This window comes from Amphiprion ocellaris, chromosome 8, assembly GCF_022539595.1.
Source record: "Amphiprion ocellaris isolate individual 3 ecotype Okinawa chromosome 8, ASM2253959v1, whole genome shotgun sequence".
Classification (NCBI taxonomy): Eukaryota; Metazoa; Chordata; class Actinopteri; family Pomacentridae; genus Amphiprion; species Amphiprion ocellaris.
In genome coordinates, this window is record NC_072773.1 from 33,796,052 (window position 1) to 33,822,942 (window position 26,891).

The window sequence follows — 26,891 nt, forward strand, 5'->3', positions numbered from 1 at the left end:
TTTCAGATGTCACTGATTTGTTGAAATGAGTACTAAATGTCATAATCAAACCAGTAATCTGCTTAATTGTTGTGCTGAGATGAAGATTTGGTGTCATTTATGGCGAGCATAGCTGCAGATGGATTATAGTCTATTAACCAGAAGTAGGACACATGAAACACTGGTTGTTTGCCTGTTTTTTTTTTTTTTAATGGCACAAGTTTAGGGATTACACTTGAGTGCTGTCTGTGACATCTGTACACGCGGTGCTCTGAGCGCAACCTTTTATTTTCTGGCTCCGGTAATCTTCTAGGCTGTCAGGCTCACTAAGCTTCCCGCCGCACAAGAGAGGCCCGTCTCTGCTAATGTGGGGCAAAGTAAAGCAGGTTGGCGGAAGACTGGCAAAGCTATTTAAAGAGAGACACACACCTATAGCTGCTGAAAGCATCGATGTGCCGTTTGCTAAGAGCCTGTTGTCATCAGCGCCGGCACACCGTCAAGCTAAAGCCCTTGAAATGTCCTCAGACAGACGAGGAAGCTGCATCTCCCCACAAAAGAAAAAACATGTTTATGTACATATGGATAGTTACCATCTGACCCAGGGGTGTCAAACATGCGGCCCGCAGGCCAAAACCAGCCCTCCAGAGGATCCAATCTGGCCCTCAAAGTGTAAAAATTACAGAGAAGACATCAACTGCAGATTAATTTATAAAACTATGAATTTAAAATAATTCTAGACCAAGTTGTTTTGATCATAAAATACGAGATTGTTCATTGTTGTTTTGTCATTTTGTGTCTCATTTTAGTAATATTTTGTCTTGTTTTTGTTGTTTTTTTTGTCAGATTTTTATCGTTTGTCTCACGTGTTTTTCATTTTGTTTCCTTTTTGCCTCGCTTGTGTTTTCTATTTTTTGTTGTGTTCCTTTTTAATCATCTTTTGTCTTGTGTTTGTCCTTTTTTTTGTCGCTTTAACTTTTTTGTCCCCTTTTTGTTTTGTTTCGTGTCATTTGTCTGGTTTTTTTCATTTTGCGTCTCATTTTTTTGTAAAATTTTCTTTTTGTTTTTTGTCAGATTTTTGTTGCTTGTCTCACGTTTTTGTCGCTCTGTTTCTCATTTTTGCCATTTTGTGTTTCCTTTGTCTCGCTTGCATCGTTTTTGTCTTTCTGTTGTTTTGTTTCTTGCTTTTGTCATTTTGTGTCTGTTTTTTGTAATATTTTGTCCTGTTTTTGTTTTTTTTTGTCTTTTTTTGTCTGATTTTTGTTGCTTGTCTCATGTTTTTGTCGCTGTTTCTCATTTTTGTTGTTTTGTGTTTGCGTCCTTTGTCTGTTTTTTGTCATTTGTTTCTCGCTTTTGTCATTTTGTGTCTCATTTTTGTAATAGTTTGTCTTGTTTTTGTTGTTTTTTTGTCTGACTTTTGTTGTTTATCTCATGTTTTTGTAGTTTTGTTTCGTTTTTGTCATTTTGTTTTTGTCTTACATTTGTCATTTTGTGTTTTGCTTTATTCGTTGTTTTTTGTCGCATTTTTGTTATTTTTTTGTCATTTTGATCATAAAGTAACGTACTATATCATTCAGTTCCAGATACCTGTGATTAAATGTTTTGTTTCTTTGTAGACACTCTGTGATCTGGAAGTTGTAATGTGTAAATGATAAACTGAGGTATAATGTTGTTGAAATTGAATTTATTTTTCTTAAGAAATTCCAGGTTGTTCATAATGTTTTGTAAGAAAAAAAACTTAAATGTGAGCATTTTCAGTATGTACTTTTGGCACTAAAACCAAGGAAACATTTGGAGTTGTGGTTATTTATGGGTTATTATGCTGTGATTTTGCTGGTCTGGTCCACTTCAGATCAAACTGAGCTGAATGTGGAACCTGAACTAAGATGAGTTTGACAACTCTGATCTAACCCATCATTCTGTTCTGTGTTTGTCGGTGCGTTTGCGTCCTCATAGTGGTTCCCAGCGCTGCCACCATTGTCATTGTGGTGTGCGTCAGCTTCCTGGTGTTCATGATCATCCTGGGCGTGTTCCGCATCCGAGCTGCGCACCAACGCACCATGAGAGACCAGGAGAACGGCAAAGAGAACGAGATGGACTGGGACGACTCGGCCCTGACCATCACCGTCAACCCCATGGAGGTAGAACGACTCGTACTGTTTGCATGGAGGCAAAATAAATGCAAAGTTTTAGTGTGATTAGCTGGTGACACTGTTCAACAAAGTGCTGCTCTAAAAAAAAAAAAAGAAAAGAGTGTGTTTAGGTTGCAGTCTAGACAGCTTTTCACCTGCTGTTGCATTCTGGGTGATGCTGCGACCTAGTTTTATGTGAACTCTGATAATTGACAGTTCTGTGGGGATGAGAGGAGAGACTGTGCTGCAGATATATGAGCAGCGTTAAATGAAATGAAAGAATCACATTTGGGCTATTTTTGTATCCGGTTCGACTCTTCAGGGTTTAAGAAAACAACATTGTCGTCGTGCAAAAGTCCCAAGTGAAGTTAATGAGTCAGCTCGTGGGCAGGATATAAATGTTTGTACAGTGGACTCATGTAGTTCTGAGTCATTTAATTAATCATTTTCACTTTGCTGCTAGCCGCTAATGGTCCAGCGTCGAGCTTCTTAACTACCGTGTTTGACTTGCTTTAGTCATGCAGTATTTACAGACGCCTAAATAACAAAGTTGGTTTGCTGCAGGAAAGAACGGCTCCACTAATTGAGACCTCAGACATTTGAATAAATTTGAGTGTTGAAATCCAAACTTTCTCCATAACAGGGCATAATTCACATTTAATCTTTAAGTTCTAGGAATACATGATGATGTCGTTCTGCGGGTCAAAATTGCCCCATTTTAAAGTTTGGAAATGTGGAAAAAATATATTTTCACAGTGAAACTTCTGATGTCCACATTTTCAACATTTTTGGGAAATCTTTGAACATTTTTTGGTGGAAAAAAAGAAATGTTAAAAATGTTTCTTAAGAACATTCACATAAAAACCAACCAAAATCCAGCGAATTTAACTGGATTTTGGTTGATTTTTATGTGAATGTTCTTAAAGAAAATGTTAGAAGTTTTACTGATATATATGGAATCACTTTAGATATTTTTAGGATTTTTTTGGAAGATTTTTACTCATTTTTTGAAAATATTTACAAGAATTTTCTTGCCTAATTTGGGGATTTTTTTTTAAATAAAACTTTTAAGGGAAACTTTTAAGCAATTATTGGAATTTTCTTCCTGAAGGTTTTGCAGATTTTCAGAAATTTGTGGAATTTTTTTGCTGAATTTTTGGATTTTTTTTCAGACAAGGAAACAATATTTTTTGGTGCCTGTAAATGAGGACAACAGGAGGGTTAAGAAAGTCAGACATGAGGGGTGGGGTGAGTCCATGGAACACTTTGTAGATCAAACAAGCAAATTTAACATTTTTAAAATTCTCAAAGCTCAATAAGTTGTACTTCTCTAAGATACTACAGACATGATATGATGCTGGTTTTCTATCGAAGACCTTTAATGATTTTTTTATAGCGATTCTATGATTTTGTGTGTATTTACACCTGTCAGCCACCAACATGTCATCCAGTATTCAATGTGTGATAATATCATGGGATGTAGAAACATTCTAGCAGCACCAAGGGTTATGAAAGGTCTAATCTGTCTAAAATTGTTCAGGTTGAATTTCACTGTGTTAGACATTCTTTTAATGTGGCTCTTGAAACACAGTGTGGAATCAAGATATATGAGTCTTTCTGTCCTCCCAGAAGTCTACTGGTTGCTTTGTGAACATCATACAAACAGTTATAGTTAAATTCAGAAGCAGGCATGGTTTTAGTTGTCAAACATACACTGGATTGACTTTATTAGAATATTGTCACTGTAAGACAGAAACAAAAGGCAGTTTAGCAGCTCTTTGAGTTGCAGCAAGTAAGAGAAGACAAAAGAGCACAATGTAATCACAATAAATAGATATTACACTGTACGTAATATAATAAAAGAGCAGATTATTACAATTTAGTGCACTTGAATTGTGTATTATCTAGGAAATATTGTCGGATTGGGACTGCAGATGGAGCCCTACCTACCAGCGTATCATAAAATGTCTCAGAAAGAGACTCTGCAAACCTTCTCTCTGTCTCTAACGCAGACGTACGAGGACCAGCACAGCAGCGAGGAGGAGGAGGAAGAGGAGGAGGAGAGCGAGGACGGAGAGGAGGAAGACGACATCACAAGCGCCGAGTCAGAGAGCAGCGAGGACGAGGAGGGCGGCGAGCCGGAGGACCAGCAGGGGGCGAGCAGACAGCAGCAGCTGGAGTGGGACGACTCTACCCTCACCTACTGAAAACAACACAATACACACACACACACACACACACACACACACACACACACACACACACACACACACACACACACCACCACCACCTCACACTCACTCACTGCGTCACACACTCCCCTCCCTACAGTTTCATGTCTAGGAGCCATGATGTAAAAAAAAAAAACAAACACAAAAAAGAGAAAAGGAAAAACAAAAGTTCCCTTCAGCGTATATCTGGTCAAGGTTTTCCTGTTGTTATCTTAGTGGTGGTACTCAGTGTAGTGTAGTCATCACCGGATTGCTGATTTTTACTTTTTTATTTATTATATTTTAATTCCCAGGAAAACTTGGCCTACATTTGTTTTGAACTGTGTGAGGAAGCCAACCCTGCACTTTGTTTTTTTTTTCTCTCAGACGTAAGGCTTTCAGAAGGAGAATAATTTTCTGTTTTCCTAATGTAAATTCTTTGCTAATGCTTTTAGATTTGCTAAACTCACAGATAGCTTTGACTTGAGACCACAGTGAAACAAAAACGACGCTTTTAACAAGTAGACTGCATTCTTTTCTTTCTTTCTTTTCTTCTTTTAGTGCATGAGGACATTTGGAAAGTCATGTGTAGAGAAATAAATTGCTTTTTAAAGACTTTTGTAAATATAAAGAAACCATGTAATTAGTCGATGTGTTAGTGGCGGCCTACTCAGCGGGTCCAATATCTAAAACGACGCAGTATGTAATGTAGAATATTCGTGTCACACAGGCGGTAGCATGTCGCTAAATCTCTGCAAAAGCCGTTCCATCATGCTTGTACAAAAAGTCTGCTTCACGACGAGAAACCCAGGACTGTTCAGCGGAGGTTTCCACGACAAAGTGGCGTCCATTGTGTCTCCTGTTCTTCTTTCTTTCTTTGCGAGGAGTAAAACCGTTTCTTTAGCTTTCGGTCGACGGTTTCATCCATGCTTTTGCTTTGCTTGCACAGGTGGCAGTGCTCTACTCCTGGCGTTAAGTGTGTTTTCATTCCCAGTAGATCTCACTGTTGTACAGAAGGGATTTTGTTTTTCTTTTACGTCGAGAGTAATCAGAGAAATGCTAACGTACGAATCGAGCTTGTTGATCTTCAAATATGGGTACTAAAATAATTTCTGCGTGTATTTGGACCAGCAGAGAGCTCTTTTCTTTATTCCTCAGCAGCTTTAAAGCCTTCGTCCGTTATCCCAGTCCTACTGCGCTGACAGGAGTAGGAAGGAGAGAAATAAACCTTCCACACTACTGAAGAAGCATATTTATGACCGACAGCTTTAGTGGAGGCCGGTCGAGTAGTGGAATGAATTTCAGAATTTCTTCGTGGCGAGTTTATTTTCCATGGCACGGCTATTTAACCTTGAAATAATAATAATACGTTTATCAGATATGTTTTTAAACTGTTTTCTTATTGCAAAAGAGTGGCAGTCTGTTGTGTGACGGCAGGAAAACACTTTAAAAACGCATCTCTTATTGTTGGAATCTTCAAATGAGATATTTTTTGCAGTAGACCACTAGATTTTATTGTACATGGAACTGTACTGTAGAGTTGTTCTAAGATATTTGTTTACATTTGGTAAACTTATTTTCCTTCTGGTATTAGTATGAAGCGTATACAATTGATTGGGAAAACGTGTCCGACCTCTGTCTCCTCTCAGACACTGTCGTCCATCACTGTTGTATATATCTTTCACAGAACCAGATAAAAACGATGTACCTTCACCCCAGAAATATTTAGTGTTCGTTTCATGCTTTTTAGGGACCCGAGTTAAACGGACCAGGTTTGGGGCGTCGCAGCGTGCAGAAAGGAGTTCATGTTGCTTGTGAATCTGCTTCCGGAGGCCAAAATTGAGACAGTTTCGAGGCTACTTTTGGACTTTTAAGTTCAGTGAATTCATGATTTTATTTTAAACGTAGTGAACGATCTCCTCTCCGTGACGAATAAAAGCAAAAGGTGGGGGATCAGGTGGGGGATCAGGTGTGAGCCGGCTGAGATGGGAGTGCCTTTTGCCGATCATAGAGTAAATAGCGGGTCTAACAAAACAAACAAACAAACAAAAAAAAAAACACTTATCCATGCTCTTTTATTTGTGGCAACTTTTGTTTTTTTATTGGTTCAGTGCTAGCTGGGGATCTCTCAGTTTGTCGTAACACTAGTCCACCGCTAGGTTTCTTAAAAAGTGAGAACATTTTACATAGATGTCACGTGTCCTTGTTGATGTGTAGAGGAAGTAGATCCATATTGTACCTTCTATAGATATTGTACTAAATCATATTGACGGAATCCACCTTTAAAAAGATGTACAGTACGTTAAATGCTTTGGCAGCATACATGGGTATACTGTTAACTGACCTATTTGTGTATAGTGGAAGGTGATTTTCTTTTTCTTTTGGAACGGTGTCCTATTATTGCCTGAGTTGTCGAGAAATGATTTTGAGGGCAGCATGAAATTCACAAAAGCATAAAAAGCCTGTCGACTCCGAGGTTCTCACCAGTTTCATTCCACTTCATGTCCACATTTCAGCTGAAGTTTAACAATAAGGCGGGTCACTGATGTCTTCACAGTCGAGACTCCACCATTTCCCGGTTTCTGTTCTTTCTGATCAGCCCCAGAGCTGTCGGTCCAGATGAATGTCACTGCCTAACAACCTGAATTGCAGCCATACCGTAACAACACTGAGGGGTTTAACTGACTTTGCATGAACCACGGGTTTGTGTACGTTCCATGTGGGGTTGTGAGACTGGAGTGAGAAAGGAGATGTGACACACTACTGATTCTCAGATTGTCTTGTTTCACACATCCACCACACTCCAGATGTGAGTTTATTTTTTGTTTTATTTTGGGGGGTTTTCTTTTAAAAGTTTGCTCAGAACGGACGGCAACGATGTTTTCGGGATGGTTGGATGCTTCCTTTGTGCTTGTTGGAGCTGCTCTCACTTTTCTACCAATTGAAAGGCAAATTGTAGTGAAGTTGATGCTTGCTCGTAAACAAAAATAAAGGACGATGAGATGGGGAATAACTTCTGTCTGCTCTGCTTTTCTCGGCTGTTTGTTCTGCTGTAATTGTAGTTTTATTGTATGGGAACACACCCAGGGAAGCAAACGTTTGAAATGTTGAGCGCTAGCGTCCTCTGGTGGTGAAAATCTGAGGTTAAACCAGGGGTGTCGCTTATTTTAGTTCAGGTTCCACATTCAGCCCAGTTAGATCTCCGTGGACCAATAAAATCACAGCATAATAACCTATAAATAACCACAACTCCTAATGTTTCCTTTGTTTTACTGCCAAAAAGTACGTTCTGAAAATGTTCACATTTAAAGAAGTATTTTTTTCACAAAAAATTATGAACAACCTGAAATTTCTTAAGAAAAATCAGATCACAGTGTGTCTACAAAGGAACACAACATTTAGTCACAGCTGTCTGGAACTGAATGATACCGTATTTTAGTTTATGATCAAAATGACAAAAAAAAAGACAAGAAATAAAAACGAGACAAAATGAATAAAGCAAAACTAAATGACAAATACAAGACAAAAAATACAAGTGAGACAGAAAGGAAACACAAAATGACAAAAACGAGCAACAGAACTACAAAAACTTGAGATAAACAACAAAAAACACGACAAAATATTACAAAAATTAGATGCAAAATGACAAAAGTGAGAAACAAAACGACAAGAATAGAGTAACGACGCAAGCAAGACACAAAGGAATCACAAAACAACAAAAATGAGAAACAAAACGTCAAAAAAATGAGACAAGCAACAAAAATCACACAAAAAACAAGACAATTTTACAAAAAATGAGACAACACGAAACAAAACAAAAACGAGAAAAAAGTTACAAAGCGACAAAAAACACAAGCGAGACAAAAAGTAAACAAAATGACAAAAACATCAAACAAATGACAAAAATCTGACAAAAAACGACAAAATATTACAAAAATGACTCAAAATAACAAAACAATGAACAATCTAGCAATTTACTTTATGATTAAAACCTTGTCATAGTCCAGAAATTATTATAAATTTACAGCTTTACAAATTTATAATCTGCAGTTAATGTCTTCTCTGTAATTTTTGAGGGCCGGATTGGACCCTCTGGAGGGTCGGTTTTGGCCCACGGGCCTCATGTTGGACACCCCTGGGTGAAGTGAATAAATAAAACACCATTTGTTTTTCTTTCTTTTTTTACTCACATTCAAAGTAGCATGACATCAAAACTAAATATCAACACTGATTCTGGCAGTAAGACCTGAATAATCTAAGTTAATTACTGTAAACTTTTAAAATACCGTCAAGTTTAAACAGCTCGACAATCAAAGAACGTAGTCAAAAGCTCCCAAACGTGTCAAATCTACCACATTTTTCCCCAAATATGAACCCAACTGCACTTCTTTTTGAGTTGAAGATGGGGATAATCTACAGGAACAAAACTATTGGCAAAAAAATGCAGCAACTAGTCCGGTGTTATACACCCAAAACACTTCTATCAGGTCACCCAGCATTTTATTCTAAACTTTTATGACTCTTAACTGACAATCTGCATGTTTTTTATGCTGATACGTTTTTAAAAACTCTTATGAAAGAGGTGATTAGCAGACAGAATCCTGCATCCAGTCAAATCTTAGTGCATATAGAGCATCCTGCACCTTTTCTATGCTTCCTGCTAACATTATTGCTTCCCAGTGTTGGTGTCGTTGTGTAATTAAGTTACTAGAGAGTTCTGGTGTTGATGTTCTTCAGTCCAAAACCCTGCAGGCAGCACACTTTACTTTAAATAATCCACATCATGAACACCTCAAAAACAGCACTGTTGAATTGTCATGTTTTAAAACAGACACAGCAACCCAATAAAGAATAAACAGCACGAATCACGTCAACAGAATCTTCTCCTCGCACCGTCGGCTACATTCATCTTTAACGAATCACATGCTCGTACCTATAATACAATTATACACTGATCATGATTTGACATTTAAAAAAGTCGACAAGTAAAAAACAATACTGTTAAAAAGTGTTAGCGTCTACAATAACACCCCAAAGTGCACTGATTATTTACAAAATCCATGATCGATTGGCACATTTCTCTCTGGGTGAGACCACAGACTCTAAAATGAACATTTTTGTAGAATCGCTACGCTTTGGTTTTCACTCCAGAGCTAGCTAAAGCCAGAATTTTGTCTTCAGACCCTGAAAAAAAGGAGGCAAAACAAGATAAACATGAATATTCACTCAAAAAGATTGAAGATTATAGGAGAAACATGTTGATGCTCACCCAGGTTTGCCGTCACTTTTTCAAAATGGCTCAGAAGAGCTGTAGCATTTTCAGTGAGAAAAGTCTCATCCTCTGAAGTGAGCTGTAAGAAAATAAGAACATGGGTCAGTATATAATTACAGGACTTTTTGGATCATAGTTTACATAGTTGATCAAGACAAAAAACGAGACATGAAACAACAAAACCAATACACAAAATGGCAAAAACAAGACAGGAAACGACAAAAACGAGATGGGAAACGACAAAACTGCAACACAACATGACAAAAACGAGACACAACATGACAAAAACGACACCGAAAACGACAAAACTGAAGCACGAAAGGACAAAACCGAGACACAAAGTGACAAAAACAAGACACCAAATGACAAAACAGATACACAAAACATGGAGCAGGTCATGTGATCTGGAATTAACTAAATTCATTCGGTTATTTAGTTGACATTTTAGTGATATCCAGTCATATTTTATTAAGAAGTGATTGTTTCCATAATTAATAATTCTGTAATTTGTAAAGACATGATCATAATGAACATAAAAAACATTAGTTTTTTTTCATTTTAATAAAAATGGATGCAAGATGTATCCCATGGACTTCAAAAGTCCCTCAGTTATATATTGACCCACATGTTTAAAACATCGCAGCTCCTTTAGGAGAAAGACTGAAGCGTTTTTAGTAAGTCAGTCTAGTGCAGCTACATGACTAACACAGATCTATGCAGCTTTATTCATGTGGACTCATGAGCACAAGCCGCTGAACCATCTGAGATTCTGTGGAAAAAAACACGTCTTCCTCACCTTCTCTCCCAGTTTTCTCAGGGCTGTGAGGATTTCCATCTTCTGCTGCGTGTACACGTCCCTCGACAGCTTCCCCACCATCACGTCTCGGTCCATCTGTGCAGAATGTCACACAGCAGTGGGACAATTTTCAGGCCCAGCAGGGTACAGATAAACACCAGGGAGTGACCGAGTAATTTCATGAATTTTGCTTTAAACGATAAGGAAACTAGTCCAAACCTCTGCTAGTCGGGTTCTCAGCTGTCCCGGCTGCTTCTTGGCAAAAAGTCGGATCACCTCTGGGGTTTTGAACGCTTGACTGATGGCAGCTTGGATCGCCTGATGAAGAAAGATTTTAACATTTCACAAATCATTCATTTGTTTTAGTTACTTCTACTACAAGTTATAACCACTCTTTGTTTCCTTTTATATTCAGGGTTTGTTAATTTTTAACCAGGATATTTCCCTTAACTCACACATAAAATAAATCTCAGAGTTCAGGTTCACTTGTGGTTCCTAAAGTTTACTTTCTGGCCTCACCAACCTCCCCAGTGTTTTCATTGTCATTCCCCTTCACCCTCACACCAACCAGTCAAGGCAGATGGATGCCCTCCTCAGATGTGTTAGGTTTCTCCTTTCACCTTACTGTGTGAAGTTCCCTGAGATGACTTGTGTTGTGAATTGCTAGTATGTAAAAAAACTAAACTGCATTTATCGTCCATACCAGCTGCATTCCACTGAGTTCATCTACAAGCGTCATGTCTCCGGTCATTATCTTCTTCAGGGAGTCATTGAATTCCTCCAGTTGCTCCAAGGTTTCCTTCTTTGTCTCCTCATACTCTTCCTCATCCAGTTCTTCTCTGGAATAAACAAAGAAATGATAAGAAACCGAGACACAGGATATAACACATTTAGAAGTGCTTTGGATTCAATCAGTTTCTCTCCACTGCACCTGCATTCCTCCAGGTCCTGAAGCTGCTGCATCAGTCTGTCGAGTTGTTCCTCCATATTCTGTCTCAGTTTACCAGTTTCTGATTTCCCACGAGAAGCCATCTTCAGTTCAAATCAAACCTCCTGAGAAGCAAAACAGAGAATAAACAGTCAGATTACAACAGGTTTTACTGAGTGTTGTTGTCCACAGATAACTTAATCTGCCATGCTAATTAGACTGCATCAGAATGGCGTCGTCGAAGCTCCCAATACAACACAACTGTTATAAACTAGTAGATTTATAAACTGGATTAATATCAATGATGGAAACTCGTGCAAACACTTAAAGTTCCTCAGTTAGCTGAGTAGCTAGCTAGCATGCTAACACAAAACAACTCACCGTGACTCTCTTTGTAAACAGCTGAAAATCAGTCGTACGACAAGTAAAATATTGTCGAATGTATTACAAAAAAAAAATAAGAGAAACGCCGAAGTTGTCTCCACTAAAAAACAAGCACTTAATAGAATCAAAAACGGCTGCTAAATGTCGTCTCGTTGGAGCTTTCAGGGTTTGTGATTGTGAATGTAGCTCGTCACTGTGGGTGCGGCTCTCGACCAATCAGATTCATTGATATTTACGTCCTTTACGTCCGTACCGGAAATAGGCGGAACATCACAAATAGGCTACCGCTGTTTGTCCTGGTAGTACAATTAATACATTTTAACTTTATACTAGAAAACCTTTTTTGTTTAAGTTCATCTCTAAGTTCTTGTCTTGTCTGCTTAAGAATCTTCTACATTCATTTCTGTGGACGTAAATAACAATTTTGCGCTGTCTGGTGACAGTTGAAGCTAACGTTTGCTACTTTCACATTTAAATGCTAACTTTTAATAAAGAGAAAATAGCATTTGGCTACAGCACTTTTTTGATTTTATTAACATTTATACCCTCTGTTAGACTGTTTAGTTGTGCTTTAGTGGATATAGACAAAGTTTCTCAAAGTTTAGAGCACCAAAGCGATTTCTGACATGTGACATGTGAAAGCACTTAGCTAAATCTTGCTCAGCCTTTTGTTTGTTCCCCATATCTGCTGTTCCAGTGTAAACCCAGCTCCAGTATGAGTGATAATAGAACCAAAGTGGTCCTCCTGGCCTGCGGGTCCTTCAACCCCATCACCAACATGCACCTGAGGATGTTTGAAGTGGCTCGAGATCATCTGGAAGACACAGGTTGAGTGAAATGAAACTTAGACCTATTAAAGGAATGCATGTGTCTGCGTTGTGAGCACCACAGGTATAATTCAGCTGATCTCCACTGTGTTAGAGAGAGAAATCAGATTAATAACTGTATTTATATAGCACCTAAAGAACAGTGTTCGCAAAGTGCTGTGACAGTTCAAACATGTAAACACAGATAATCAGGCAAGACATAGGGCGACAAGTCAGAGCAGTCAATTAAAAATAAATAGAAAAATGACAATAAATTAAAGTAATAATTTGATAGATTAGCACGCAACTCAAACAAGGGAGCTAGGCAGTTTGAAAATTAAAAAACATTATTGAGAGTTAAAATTAAAAGTTAAAAAAAGAAGAAAGAATTAAAGAGATGACAACACACCAACGACCCAGGCAGCTAAAAGTACAATAAAACTAGAGAGAACATCTAAAATAAACAGGGCATAATACAGAATAAAACACTAAAACTTATTAAAGCTAAAAGTAAACCTCACATAAAAGCAAGTCTATAAAAATGGGTTTTAAGAAGTGATTTAAAAGAAGTTCCTGAAAAGGCTAATATCTCAAAACCAAGGCAAAACTCTCTGCATGGTTTGATGCCACTGGTGGAAGATATATTCTGATTCTTTTAAGAGTGACAATACAACAAGAGTATGGTGAAACAGGGTAAGATGCCCTTCCAAGGTTTATCCATCCATTATCTATACACCACTTTATCCTCATTAGGGTTGCGGGGGAGCTGGAGCCACTCTGTCGCAGGGCTACATATAGAGACAAACAATCACACTCACGCAATTTAAAATCATCAATATTTCAGCATTTTCTTGGACTGTGATCAGCATTTTCTTGGACTGTGGGAGGAAGCCGGAGTACCCAGAGAGATACACAGGGAGAACATGCAAAATCCATGCAGAAAGATCTCAGGAAGGCCAGGACACAAACTGGTGATCTCCTAACTGCAAGGCGAAAGTGCTAACCACTACACCACTGACCAGCCCACCTTCAAAGGTCTAGAATAGTCGATTTTCATTTCAGTTCGTTTCTTGTATGATAATGGCCTTGTTTATCTTTAAATTGCACTAAATAATTTTGCTGGTGGGAGGAAATTAGAAATAGTTTGCAATATATCTTGATGTAATATTTAGGTTGTAAACAATGTCAGTTTTAAAAGGAATATACAGACTTATCGTAATGTTTACATGAGGGTCATATGGAGGGTTATTCACTAGTTTGAACAAAATTCCCTATATCAATTCTTTGTTAGTGTAAGCTAAGCATCCCTAGTGATTGGTAAATGAATACTGTGGGAATTTAAAAATCTATTTTTGTAAAGTCAGAGCTTTTGTCCTAGATCTATCAATTTCCAGTCAATAGACAGTAATCAAACCAGTCCACCATACCAAAAACTGTTTCTGTCTGTGTTACCTAACATTTGTGTTGCAGTTAAAGTAAGAACATCATCTGCATTATAAAAATAAAGTTAACCTTAGGCATTAGTAGCAAGATTGTATGGAGTCAAATTAATCAAAAATAATAAGGTTGTAGTTTATTATTAATTAATTACTGCCTAAATATTATATTAAAGTTTAAAATGTGTACAGTTTCACAGATAAAGTTCAAGTGAAAAGAAACTGAACTATTTCATACAGTGATACAACAACCCTTTGAATGATTCGTTTTTAATTCATCATATGAGTTTGGAGTCATGTAAAAACTGTTATCACACTCCGAGTTTGCCTTTAAAGAAGAACCTGCGTCTGCTGTGCTGCTGTTCTTAATCTCATGTTAAATCACACTTATTTGTTTGTGTCAAAGGTCAGTACATGGTGGTGAAAGGAATCATCTCTCCAGTCTGTGATGGCTACAAGAAAAAGGGTTTGATTGAAGCCTGCCACCGTCTGGAGATGGCCAGATTGGCCACAGAAGACTCAGGCTGGATTACAGTAGATTCCTGGGAGGGCATTCAGCCAGAGTGGTTGGAGACCGCTAAAGTTGTTCGGTAAGCTGACAAATCTCATGTCTTGTTAGTGGCGCTGCTTCTGCTCACTGTATCTGTGAGACGTCTGACTGCATTTAAAAACTGTCCTAACATCACCACTCTAAGTAATAATGACAAGCAATTACAAGCAGATCCTCAAGCACGTTTTGATTCGCTGTGAGCCACATGATTGATGGTGGACAATTGTTAACAAATGTGCACATCTCAATGATGTTAAATGAAACCTTGATATATTCCAGGTATCATGTCATCACTGCTCATACGTAGAGTATATTAAAAGCCTTGCAGCTACAGTTCTTAACGTTGGATGTTACACAAGGTTTTCCTTTCTCTACATATCTTGAAGCTTTCTATCCATTACAGTTAATTACATCTTTGTGTTTCACAGGCATTCCTAAAACGTGATTTTATTACTATATATGTTTTATGATGTCTGAATTGTGTCTGAATTATTGTGAAAAAAAAACTAACTTAAAAGTAGAAATGTTAGCACTATTCTGCCTTTCCAGATAGTGACTTAACTATACTGAAAGAGAACTGGACATTCACTTGTTGAATAGTTCATTAATGAACCTTTTGTACATTTATTTTTTTTTCATTTGGATGTGATCTCACAGGTTCTGACTTGCTGCGATACAGAATTAAATGCATCTGAAAGCCTAACTGCATGACTGTCAGGGTTTGAACAAGACAGTTATTAGTATAAATCACTGAATACTTCCCAGGAATTACTTCATGAAAAGAAAAGAATCTTAGAGAGTATCTGAACTGCAGCTTCGCAATCTGAAGGAATCACACTGAAAATTGTGCACAAAGCTAAAGTTAGACATATTTAAGGACACTGTTTTGCTCTGTGATAAATTTTTCCTGTGCTTTCCTGTATAAAACATGATGTTAGCATTTCGCATAATTTTGATATTTGATTTGTTGATGCTGTATCAATTTTGTCTGTGTCCACGTAGCCATCACTATGAGGAACTGCTGGCAATGGAAAACAACGATGATGTGGATACAGTTAAGTATGTAAAAAAGAGGCGCATAGAAGAGAACTTTGAGGGTTCGGCTAGTCACAACGGAAGAGGTACGTTATGTAAGATTGTGTCATCTTGTCAACAACTCCCTTTTCCAAACCCTGAATGCAGACAAGCAACTCTGAGCGTCTGATCTTGCTTCCGCTGTATTCAGGATTTACTGCATTCGACTGAACTAACAGAAGGCAAAGATTTAAGGGTGTGGTTAGTGGGGTGTGGTGATGTGTGCTAGCTGACACTGATCACACTAGGCAGGTGGAAGACAGCAAGAGATGAGCCTCCAAGGGTGAAATAAACGTATTATTAGTATAATTATGATTGCATTTGAATCTCTTGCATGCAGCTACAAAGTGCATACTGTGTCACGTATTCATGTTCTAATTATCTCCATTAAGATGATTATTTAAAATCAACTCCACAGTCAGATCAAACAGAAAATATCAAAATCAGCACAGCAGATACTGTCTATTTTTATATCATGCAGTGTTTTTTCCAAACTTGGACCTCACATGATTCACAATGCTGCAACATGACCACTGATGTTTCATCTGGACATGTGTTATTTATGCAGCTACCCTATTATGCAACTTTTTTCCCACGCATACAGATCTATAAACAGACTGATGGGCAAAATCGGTGAATTTCTGATAACTAATGGCGCTTTTCCATTAGCACCAACTGGGCTCGACTCTACTCGGTTTGTGAGGTTTTCCATTAGGACGTAGTACCTGGTACCAGGTATTATTTTAGTACCTACTGGGCCGGGGTTCCAAGCGAGCTGAGTCGAGCCGATAATGCGATGTCTACAGAGTGCAGGCCACTGATTGGACAGGGAGTGACGACACGAGAGAAACTCCTTCATGAAAACCAAACCCGCCATTTTTAAAAAACACTGGCAACAGTGACGGTGTGCATTGCTCTTCATGGAACTTGGAAAAATTTGAATATGACTGAGCAGCAGGTACACCATCACCTCGATGTCCTCCATTGTTGTGTCACTCACAAATGATGTTAAGGGACTTCCGGGCCGCCGTGTTATGATGACTCCACCCACGATGAGGTGGGACTCAACTGTAATGGAAAACCACCTAAACCAAGTCGAGTCGAGCCGAGTAGGTGCTAGTGGAAAAGCACCTTAATGGATGCAGCTGGAGGCTACTGATTAGTTACTACAATGTTAAAACTTTGGTAGGTAGCTTAGCTGGTTGAGTGGGCGACCCATAAAATAGGGACTGTTATCCCCAATGCCTGGGTTCCATTCCAGCTTATGGCACTTTACTGCATGTCTTCCCCCCATTTTTCTTCCTACTTCCCTGTCTGCCTCTCTACTAGCCTGTCCAATAAAGGCCAAAAAAATAACTTTAAAAACAGAAAGGTAAACCTCAGAGTTGTGGCCTCCATTATAACTAAACTCTCTTCTCTACTCAGACGGGGTTCGGCTGATGCTGCTGTGTGGAGCCGATGTCCTGGAATCCTTTGGGATTCCCAACTTGTGGAAGCCGGAGGACATTGTTGAGATTGTGGGCAGCCACGGTTTGGTGTGCGTCACCCGCAGCGGCAACGACCCGCACAAGTTCATCCACGAGTCGGACGTGCTGTGGAAGTATCGCAAGAACATCCACATCGTCCACGAGTGGGTCACCAACGATATATCAGCCACGCACGTGCGACGGGCGCTGCGTCGATGTCGGAGCGTCAGGTACCTGCTGCCAGACGGCGTCGTTCGCTACATCAAAGAGCACGGCCTCTACAGCGCTGAGAGCGAGCAGAAAAACGCTGATGTGATTCTAGCGCCTTTTCAGAGATACTCGAGGGCCTCCTCGAGCTGAGGATGTTTACAGCTGGAGGAACACAAGTGTAAACTGTCTGCATTTAGTGCTGTAGGTTTACTGTAAGCTCAAAACAAACATATCCAGTTTGTTTAAACTTCCACCAGTGCCTGCTGTAGAAACAGTCTTTTCTGATAGTGGGTGCACTTCCTTGAAATATTTAGACATAGGAAGTCATTCAGTGTCACTTTCACTTTGCTATAAGTCAGCATGTGTGTGGAAAAATACACGAATCAAAAACAAACTAAAGAGAGCAGCAGTTCACCTGTCTAAATGCAGCTGCTACAAATACATCCGCTGCTTTTTAAACTAGACATTTACAATTCTGTGTGAAATGATCAACACTTGTCAGCATTTCATTAAATACGATCACAAACAAATTAATTTTAATTTAGACTTGCTTTAACACAATATCTTTCCCAGTTGCTTCAGCAGACTTCTCTCAACTCATCACTTTTTGTGCCTAGAGCTGGATTTTTCCATACACTTCCTGAGGCAAAAGCTAAAAGGAGGCAATAAGCTTTAAATACCAGCGCTGCAGATCTGAAAATGAAGGCGTGATTTGTATTACACTGGAAATAAACAACGCTGTTTGTTTTTTTTTCACCTTGGAACTGTTCATCGCTGTTACGATTATCGCACAGATAAGAAGCTTTGAATACAGTTTACAGAACAAACACTTGCGCTGTTTAAATAAAATGCTGTTTTGGGAACTTTCAGCGTCTCTATCAGAAGATTACAGCCGAAACTGCAGCCAGCTGACGATTCAATGTGAAAGAGGGGGCATGAAAATGAAAGCATATCTCACTCCATCACATTAGTATCATATTTGGTACTTTATTTACCTCCTTTAATGCTGGATTAATGGTAATTACACTACAAGGATTAAAAGGGTTAAAGCTCAACATCTTTACATCCCAAACTTATATTTGTCTTATTAAACAGGTAACTAACAGGTCTGCATCATGTGCCTATAACCCAATTTATTCCTTAGCAGGAAAATAACCTGATGAAAAAAAAAGTTTTCTGTGCAATCTTGAGCAGTCATTCTGCTGACATGTTTGTCACGAGGAGTAAAAACTCACCTCAATGTTTGGACAAACGGCACTTGTTTTATTTTCTTTCAAACTGGTATTGCATCAATTCCTTTCACGCAGGCCAGAGTGTGAAGCAATGTCGATGTGTTTATTCCTCATTACACAGAAAGGTGTGCCTTTTCAATGCAGTTCATCCTCACCAAAACAACAGTGGTTTGACTCAGTTTGATTTAAAGCCAGGAGAGGTTTACTCACGCTTCTGATTTAACCTTGTGATAAACAAAACTACTTCCTTACTTGTTACACAATTACAACAATTGTGAAAAAGATTTGAAAATGACAGTAAACATGAATGTTGAACATGGATGGATTTAGCTTACTTGTGGCTCTAGGAGGCATCTTAATTCATTGGAAAACCAAAGAAACAACTTTCCTCTAAACATTAAGATCATGTTATTCACATGGTCGAGACGCCTGAGGCAAATTTTGACAGCTGTATTAGTGAGTGAAGTGCACAGTGAGACCAGTCTGACACGTCTGGCTTCCTCCTTCGACATCTCAGGGTTGTCAAGTGACAGTGAGCAACATGAGGTCACACCTCTCTCACACACAGAGTTTCTCACAAAACACCACTGTCTCAGCCTCTTCTCCGGACTCTGCAGCAGCCCCGCAGGTGGACCATCACGCTTTATTCCCACACATCTCTGGAGAAGGACAACAGGTGATCAACATGCCTGCCAGCCTCTGTGGTACCTGGGATATGATCAGCAATGTCAACTTGGAGGGCTACATGATTGCACTGGGTGAGTCCTTCAAGCATGTTGTTTTAGTCCCAAAATATTCTGTGATGTGTTGAATTGTAGAGTGTAAAATCCAGCATCAGCTCTCTTATGTTTTAGAATAGAATGGATCAGTTTTACTGTTGGCTCCAACAATAAAATGCAACACATCAAAGCACACCTAAGGCACAAGCTCGTAGACGTCTGAAGGAATGTTAAAAAGAAACAGCAGCTGATAAAAAATATATGTGGTGTTCAATGTCTTATTTCATTTTGTTCAGGGTGGTTATTGCAGTGGGAATTAAGGATGTTTTACAGATGTTTTTGCACGCTAGTGGGACTTTATAGAATCTGCCTGATGGAGATTTGTGGCACTTTTGAACACACCCTTCTCAAGTTTTTTTTAATTTGATTTTATACCACTGGAAACCAGTAGCAACCCTGTTGTCCATGATAAGTTAATCCATAGGTTTTAAATAGTGCAGGTTTAGAACAAAGATTAGGTGCTGTGTCTGGTCCAGATTTGGAATGAAGATGGGGTTGTAAACGCTCACAGGGTCTAGGAATCAGACTAATTCCTGGGTAGGTTTCTGTGGGTCAGATGAGGAAGAATCTGAGGTGCCACTGAAATCACAATGTGAAGGATAACCTCCTTAAACAGTGTTCATTTTTGATAGTTTGGTCAATATTTGTGCAATACTTCTGTCACTGAAATAGGAAATGCTCTTTTAACATGCATTTTACATTGAATTTTTTGTACAGTTACTTTTTTAATGTTGAATACAGTCTTTTTAATTTCCCCCCTTATGGTTATTGTCTTTGATCAGGTAATGGAGGAGGGTGAGAGGGATCCTCTGTGATCAGGGTGGCTTTCCTGATCACAGAGCGGTTATACAGTTCAGAGACTTAAGTTTGTGGTGAACCAGTGATTTTGCTGGCCTGATGAACAATACAGAAGAGTTTTGTTTTGTGCTTGGTGGAGAAGGAGCCGTGCCAGGATGAAATGTTGAATATGAGGATAGATTCAGTGAGTGAGGTGTAAACCAGGGTTAAAGGCCTCTGCTGACCTTAAAAATCCTCAGTTTCCTCAGCAGGTGAAGGCGCTGTTGTGCTTTTTTTGTACACCGAGTCAGCCTGATTCACAAACAACAGGCGGGTGTGATCTCTGTTCCCAGATATTTCAAAACTTCAACCTGCTCGACAGTACAAACTGTAAATGTACAATGAAATGCACATCATCCAACATGAAATAAGGCATTACGAGTGAATTTTGAAGTACATTGCCACTATGGAGGAAAAAAATATTTGGTTTTGATGTTGCAGCAGTGCTATTTGCGTTATTCATGGGGCCATGAATGAAGGGAATGTGTTCGAAGCCTGTGGCTGAGTTTGTCGCGTTGATTTGTACTTGGTGTACTTTCCCATCGTCCCAGGTATCAGCCCTTTCATACGGAAGATTGCCTTGAGGCTGAAGCTGAGGAAGGTGATTGAGCAGCAGGGGGACCAGTACATCATCAAGACCACCAGCAACTTCCGAAACTACACCGTCTCCTTCAGAGTGGGCCAGGAGTTCCAGGAGTTCACGCAGGGTCTGGACAACAAACATGTCAAGGTGAAGATGAACGGCAGAACTTTGTGTTTTAAAGCGATGAAAAACACAATGATTGCAAGTGGTTTGCATTTTAATGCATGCTGCTAAAAATGCTCTGTGCTGTGCTTTACACTCTCTCTCTTCCTCTCTGCCATCTGTACAGTCGCTGGTGACATGGGAGGGGAATAAACTGGTGTGTGAACAGATTGGAGAGAAGAAGAACCGAGGCTGGGCTCATTGGATCGAAGACGACAAGCTTCATCTGGTAGGAATAACAATGTGGATGTTTTACTTAACCCTCCTGTTGTCCTCATTTACAGGCATCAAGAAATATTGTTTCCTTGTCTGAAAAAAATCCAAAAAATTCCCCAAATTTCTGAAAATCTGTAAAACCTTCAGAAAGAAAAATCAAATAATTACTTAAAAGTTTCCCTTAAAAGTTTTAGTTTTTTAAAAATTTCCCCCAAATTTGGCAAGAAATGTTTTGTAAATATTTTCAAAAAATGAGTAAAAGTCTTCCAAAAAAAATCCTAAAAATATCTAAAGTGATTACATATATATCAGTAAAACTTGTAATAATTTCTTTAAGAACATTCACATAAAAATCAACTAAAATCCAGCAAAATTCACTGGGTTTTGGTTGATTTTTTTGTGAATGTTCTAAAGAAACATTTTTAACATTTCTGTTTTTTGGACATCAGAAGTTTCATTGTGAAAATATATTTTTTCCCCACATTTTCAAACTTTAAAGCGGGTCCGTTTTGACCCGCAGGACGACACGAGGGTTAATTATGATAGCTCTACATAGCAAACAAAAATGGCCAAAAATAAGCAGTTTTATTCTGGTGATATTTCCTGAAAGTGTATGTTTCTATGAATAATTATCCTCAGGAGCTGTACTGCGAAGGAGAAGTCTGCAAACAAGTCTTCAAAAAGAATGCAAACGAGTGAAGAGCAATGAAGTTTGTACTTATGGAGAAGCTGTCCTGTGATTGAAGGCTTCATGTGTTCGATCCGCCACTGTAAGCCCCGAAAAGCTAAACACTTAAAGTTCAGAATGTGCTATTTTCTCTCTGTAATGTGACTTTCCCAAACAGGTCAGGCGAAACTGTATAAAGTCACACCACTAGATGGCATCACTGCATTACTTTTGTCAGATACTGGTCTGTCTGCTCTGTGCAGGGCTTCTAAAAAATACTGAACATGAGAAATGTTTTTGGCTCCTTTCAGCTGGTTGAAAGGAAATATGTTTGGTGCTTTTTGCTTCCTTCATATCTCTATTGTCTGGCAGGATGAACTTGAGAAACTACATTAATGCTTGTGCTGTGCATCTGACATTCAACTGAGCTTTCTGCAAAATTCTCATTCATATATTGTTTTATATAAATATAACAAAAAGTTAGGTGCAGGATATATATATGTAATTCAAAATGCCGTACAGGTGTAGTGACAAAAATCAGAACAAAACATCGACGACATCGTTGCCTTTGTATTTCAAGTCTGTGCTACCTTACACGTGCTGAATGCAGAATTTCCAGACTGTTCATAAAGTGTAAACGGTACAATACATTCATTCCATCCACCATCAAGGTATTTATATATGGGTCATATCAGTTTTTATTGATTTATTTTATCTGCCAATTTCAATCATCTCTTATTTTATAGAATAATGTTTTATTTACTATTTAAAACTAGTGTCTTTTGTTACTTTTTGCTTCTGCTTTCTCATTAATTGTTCTTATTCTAGCAGTCTATCTATCCATAGTAAACTTGTACATCTGTCCTGTGTCATTCATCCCTTTTTTAATGTGGCTGAAACTGCCCTAATTAAGTCTTTTATTCTCCTTTCCTGGTCTTTTTAAAAAAAAAAATAAAAAAAACGGTTACCATGTAAAACATCATTGCAGTGATTTCCTGCCCCACTGACAGTTTAAGCACCCTGAGGTTAATGCAAGAGTGTCAAACATGCGGCCCGCAGGCCAAAACTGGCCCTCCAGAGGGTCCAATCCGGCCCTCAAAGTGTAATAATTACAGAGAAGACATTAACTGCAGATTGTAAATTAGTAAAACCATGAATTTTAAATATATTTCTAGACCATGACAAATTGTTTTGATCACAAAATAAGATACTAGATTGTTCATTTTTGTCATTTTGTTTCTCATTTTTGTAATTAGGGTCCGAGCACCGACGGTGCGAAGACCCTATTGGAATGCAAGGAATTATTTATTATTATTATTAGGGTCTGAGCACCGAATGGTGCGAAGACCCTATTGGAATTCGTCGGGTTTATTATTATTATTATTATTTTTATTTTTTCTCCCGTCTTTTGAATTGCCTTTTTGGCGGCCTTATCATACCCCAAAACGCATCAAACTTGGCATGCTCATCAGGACTGGCGAAAAATTGGATATTTTGTGGGAGTTGCGCATGTGTGTGGCAAAATGGCTCCATAGCGCCCCTGGAAAATTGAAAATTTGGTCATTAGGCCAACTTGCACGACATTTCATCTACAGCTACAAAGTTTTGTAAGCCTATTCAGCACATCAGGAAACCCAAAAAAGTCAATCATGGCCATGCCCAAAACCCAACAGGAAGTCGGCCATTTTGAATTATATGTCATATGTTTTGACGATTTGGGGTCATTTTTGTACATTTTCAAAAGCTATAAATTCAAACAGGGTAACACCGAGAGAGCTGAAATTTGACCAGGATGTCCTCCAGGCATGGGTGATCAAAAGTTATCAAAATGCTCACCTTAAGTCTGAGGGCGTGGCCATGGCAGCCTCCTGAATTTTGGTGCTTCGCCATGAAACATCAACTGCTGTGTAACTGCCCTAAACATGCTCCAATCTGCCTCAAACTTTACATGTGTGATCAGAGTCCAGTCCTGATCACATTCATAGGCCGACATAAACTCTCGGTCACAGCGTCACCTGGTGGACGTGCGTGGATTCGCCGACCAGCAAGGATGAGATGACCCGTCCAACGCTGCTTGCAGCTTTAATTTTTAACTTGAGTTTGGACTCGACAGTTTTTGTGAGGAGGTTGGACTTTAGGCTTTATGCTGGAGGGTTGAACCCTGATTTCCACGATTTTCAAAGTGTACAGACCTCTTGAGTCCTGAGGAGATGAGCTTTCACACAGTGTGAGGGCTGAAATTTTCGAAGTTTCACAGTAGCTGTCTGTAAACTAGAACCTTCAGATAGTCCAAGGACTCGTGTCTTCTATGTCCATGTGTAGTTGTCTGTTAGTTTGAAATGTCAGATAGTGTGAGGACTGAAATGTGCAAAGTGTCTTAGTACTTCTCTGTTAGTTAGAAATTTTTGTTTAATCGAAGCCTTAAAAGTTGTGACCATGAGTCTTGATTTCACATTTAGAGTATCCATTTGAGTTTTGGTGAGACGTTCACCTGTGTGCTATTTGGAAATGGTCCAGAAACTTTGATTGTATTCACTGAAAAGTATAGTTAGTGGTGATCAGAAGGTAACATTAGTTTGATCAATGATTTCAACTATTAGTAGACTTTATGAGGGAAGCCGTTTTGAGAAAAGAGTTATTAGTAAATCAACTCATAGTGCAACCCAGAACATTGAAAGAGGAACTGTTTGAAGAAACAACCAGATGTTTTTGTTTCAGAATAGAAAATGTTTTAAGATATGTAAATTTATTTATTTTTTTGGATTTTGTTATTGTGTCTTCTGTGTAATTAGATGTGCAAAAGTGTCACTGGTGTTTTTCAAATTTTTTGTCTGTATTTAGATTCATCTTAAAAGTGTAGTCTTGGTCTTTTGTCATTCTGTATGATTTTATAATATTAGATTAGATGTCCAAATGTTTTGTCTTTTTAATGTGTAATTGTTGAGTGAAAAGTATTATTGGATGTGATGAGTTAAAATATTATTTTCAATATTAAATGTATAGATAAACTGTAGTAGTTAGGAATTGTAAGAACTTGTAGTAGATTTTAATGTTTAATTGTATATTTAAAGTTTTCATAGTAAATTGTGTTTAATACCTAGTAAAAGTGTTATTGTCTTTAAGGTGTTTATTTGTAAAGAAACATTTAAATATTTAAATAAGTGTAATAATGTCTTTCACTTTTTGTTTGGATAGGCGTAGTGAGAGACAGCTAGACAACGGGATAGAAATAAGAATGAGAGCAACTCATACAGTACGGGGTTGCGAGCGGGAATCGAACCCGGGCTTCAGCGTGGGAGACCTAGTACATACGTCAGTGGCTTAACCCGTAGAGCTATATGGGCACACATGAGATGTGCTTTAAAACATGCATAAATGCAACAGAATGTCTAGGGGTAGGGTTAGGGTTAGAAAGGCGGGTCCTTACAGTTGTATAACAAAAATAGGGTTAACAAATATTTATACAATTTTATTTTTAATGTCCAAACGAAGCAGCCGAATATTAAGAGAAATAAAACCCCGGTTTTCCCGTTGGTTTTTGGCCGGTCTATATCATAGCACGGCCAAAATCCACCGGGAAAACATCAACTTAATTTTAAGATTTTTTCGGTTAGTTTGACTTAATATTAAATTATGAAAATATGTAAACTTTAATATCCATGTTTTTGTACATTGCTACTGTCAGGACCTTCCTCTGTAACCCTAACCCTACCCCTAGACATTCTATTGGATGAATACACGTTTAAAAGCACATAACAGGTGTGTCCATATAGCTTAATAGGTTAAGACACTCACGCATGTACTAGGTCCCCAACGTTGAGGCCCGCGTTCGATTCTCGCTCGCAACCCCGTGATGTATGAGTTGCCCTCATTCTTATTTCTACCCCGTTGTCTGCCTGTCTCTCACTACACCTATCGATCAAATAAGTGAAATAGACTACAACACTTATTTACAAAGTTACATCTTTAGTTATTAAATAAACTTCTTAAATTACTTCGACTTTTATATTTTCCTACTTTATAAATGTTTTCTTGTCTCAACTTTTTCCCTTTGATTTAATGGCATTTTGTTATGTCGTTTCTTTCTGGATTCTTCTTCTTCTGACAACATTTTAACCCCAACCAGGGGTAGATTGGCCATCTGGCGTACCGCGCGATGCCCGGTGGGCCGAAGCACATTTTTGGGCCGGCACAGAGGGTGTCATAATTTAACCATCATATATAAATATAAATCCTTTTTGTCGATCGCGACGGCCCATTGGTTGATTTTCTTGAAGGACATTGGACTAATCCAATGAAATCTCTCAGCCCTCCTCGGCCCGCCCCTCCCCGGCCTCTTGACCAAAGTCATCAAATCTTGCCGTTTGAGTTGGCCGGAAGTTGAGAGGAGCAAAGATGGAGAAACGGCCCAAACGAAAGGGGGGCGCTGAAAAATTGCGCGAATAAACGCTTAAAAGCCTGCAAGTCGATGCAGCAAAATGCTGCTAAATAAGTGACATGTTTGCCGTTGCTTCCACTGCTTCACCTGCGGCAGCGACTGCTGCTGCCATGATAGAAAAAGAAGCCGAAGTTCAGGGGGAGTCGGAGGAAAAGGAGTTGGAGGAGAAGGAGGAGGAGGACGGAGGGAGAGACGTGACACAGCAGGGACAGATCGACGAGGTCACATTAGCTTTAAAACTATACCTTAACTGATTCCAGCTCTTTTTCTTTTCTTGATCATCTATGCATCTCTCTCTCTATCTTTCTCTCTCTCAATCTCTCTCTTCATACTTTAAGGTTCCATTTTGGTGAAGAGCTCCACTTTAAATTCAAGTTGCTAATTTTGACAGTTTGTAATAAAATTTTAAATAAAGTCCCTGTGAGAAGTGACAGAGTGTATCTTTTTTTTTTTTTACATGGTTACTCTCTTCCACGTAGGCTGCTGCGTTTTTTTTTTTTTGTTTTTTTTTTTTGAAACAATACAATGTGCACATATATCCTCTGGTATGTCGTATGGCTTGGCATATTGTATAAATAATCATGGTGGGCCACCATGACCAAAAATGCCAGGGCCATATTTTGATCCCACTCCAGCCCTGTCGCCACCTTGTGGTAGCAAGAAATAGACATTTTTTACATTTTGATGTACTATTCTTAGCACGTTGACCAGAATCACTTCAAATGTGCTGACATAAG

General features: G+C 38.7%; 3 protein-coding genes across 7 annotated transcripts in view; 2 read left to right on the forward strand and 1 right to left on the reverse strand.

The window, feature by feature from the left end:
• clstn1 (calsyntenin 1) overlaps nt 1-7,331 on the forward strand; it is a 43,685-nt gene extending 36,354 nt beyond the window's left edge. For 4 of the 5 annotated variants that reach the window (XM_023277258.3, XM_023277260.3, XM_023277259.3 and 1 more), the window contains 2 exons: nt 1,933-2,117; nt 4,121-7,331. In XM_023277258.3, the coding sequence (XP_023133026.1) occupies nt 1,933-2,117; nt 4,121-4,315 (380 nt within the window). In that variant the 3' untranslated portion in view covers nt 4,316-7,331. The remainder of the gene's footprint in view (nt 1-1,932; nt 2,118-4,120) is intronic. The other variant, XM_055012566.1, reaches the window with a different exon arrangement.
• A 1,783-nt stretch (nt 7,332-9,114) lies between these two features.
• On the reverse strand, nt 9,115-11,847 carry lzic (leucine zipper and CTNNBIP1 domain containing). Its single transcript, XM_023277289.3, has 7 exons — nt 11,696-11,847; nt 11,318-11,439; nt 11,090-11,225; nt 10,606-10,704; nt 10,387-10,482; nt 9,588-9,669; nt 9,115-9,502 (listed from the first exon to the last, which is right to left on the reverse strand). The coding sequence occupies exons 2-7, from the start codon at nt 11,416-11,418 to the stop codon at nt 9,447-9,449; spliced, it is 570 nt and encodes a 189-aa protein (XP_023133057.2). The 5' UTR covers nt 11,419-11,439; nt 11,696-11,847; the 3' UTR covers nt 9,115-9,446.
• Nucleotides 11,848-11,910: 63 nt separating this feature from the next.
• On the forward strand, nt 11,911-26,585 carry nmnat1 (nicotinamide nucleotide adenylyltransferase 1). Its single transcript, XM_055012864.1, has 9 exons — nt 11,911-11,997; nt 12,396-12,525; nt 14,347-14,530; nt 15,493-15,611; nt 16,990-17,387; nt 18,960-19,230; nt 20,640-20,818; nt 20,961-21,062; nt 21,689-26,585. The coding sequence occupies exons 2-9, from the start codon at nt 12,414-12,416 to the stop codon at nt 21,746-21,748; spliced, it is 1,425 nt and encodes a 474-aa protein (XP_054868839.1). The 5' UTR covers nt 11,911-11,997; nt 12,396-12,413; the 3' UTR covers nt 21,749-26,585.
• The last annotated feature ends 306 nt before the right edge of the window (nt 26,586-26,891 follow it).

Excerpts from the sequence above, each read along its gene's own strand:
- lzic (XM_023277289.3), bottom strand. The coding sequence starts at position 11,418 with ATGGCTTCTCGTGGGAAATCAGAAACTGGTAAACTGAGACAGAATATG. Across the intron at positions 11,226-11,317 it reads CAGGACCTGGAGGAATGCAG|AGAAGAACTGGATGAGGAAG; the intron begins GTGCAGTGGAGA and ends TGTTTATTCCAG. Across the intron at positions 10,483-10,605 it reads TGAGAACCCGACTAGCAGAG|ATGGACCGAGACGTGATGGT; the intron begins GTTTGGACTAGT and ends CATTCTGCACAG.
- nmnat1 (XM_055012864.1), top strand. The coding sequence starts at position 12,414 with ATGAGTGATAATAGAACCAAAGTGGTCCTCCTGGCCTGCGGGTCCTTC. Across the intron at positions 12,526-14,346 it reads AGATCATCTGGAAGACACAG|GTCAGTACATGGTGGTGAAA; the intron begins GTTGAGTGAAAT and ends TTTGTGTCAAAG. Across the intron at positions 15,612-16,989 it reads GGCTAGTCACAACGGAAGAG|ACGGGGTTCGGCTGATGCTG; the intron begins GTACGTTATGTA and ends TTCTCTACTCAG.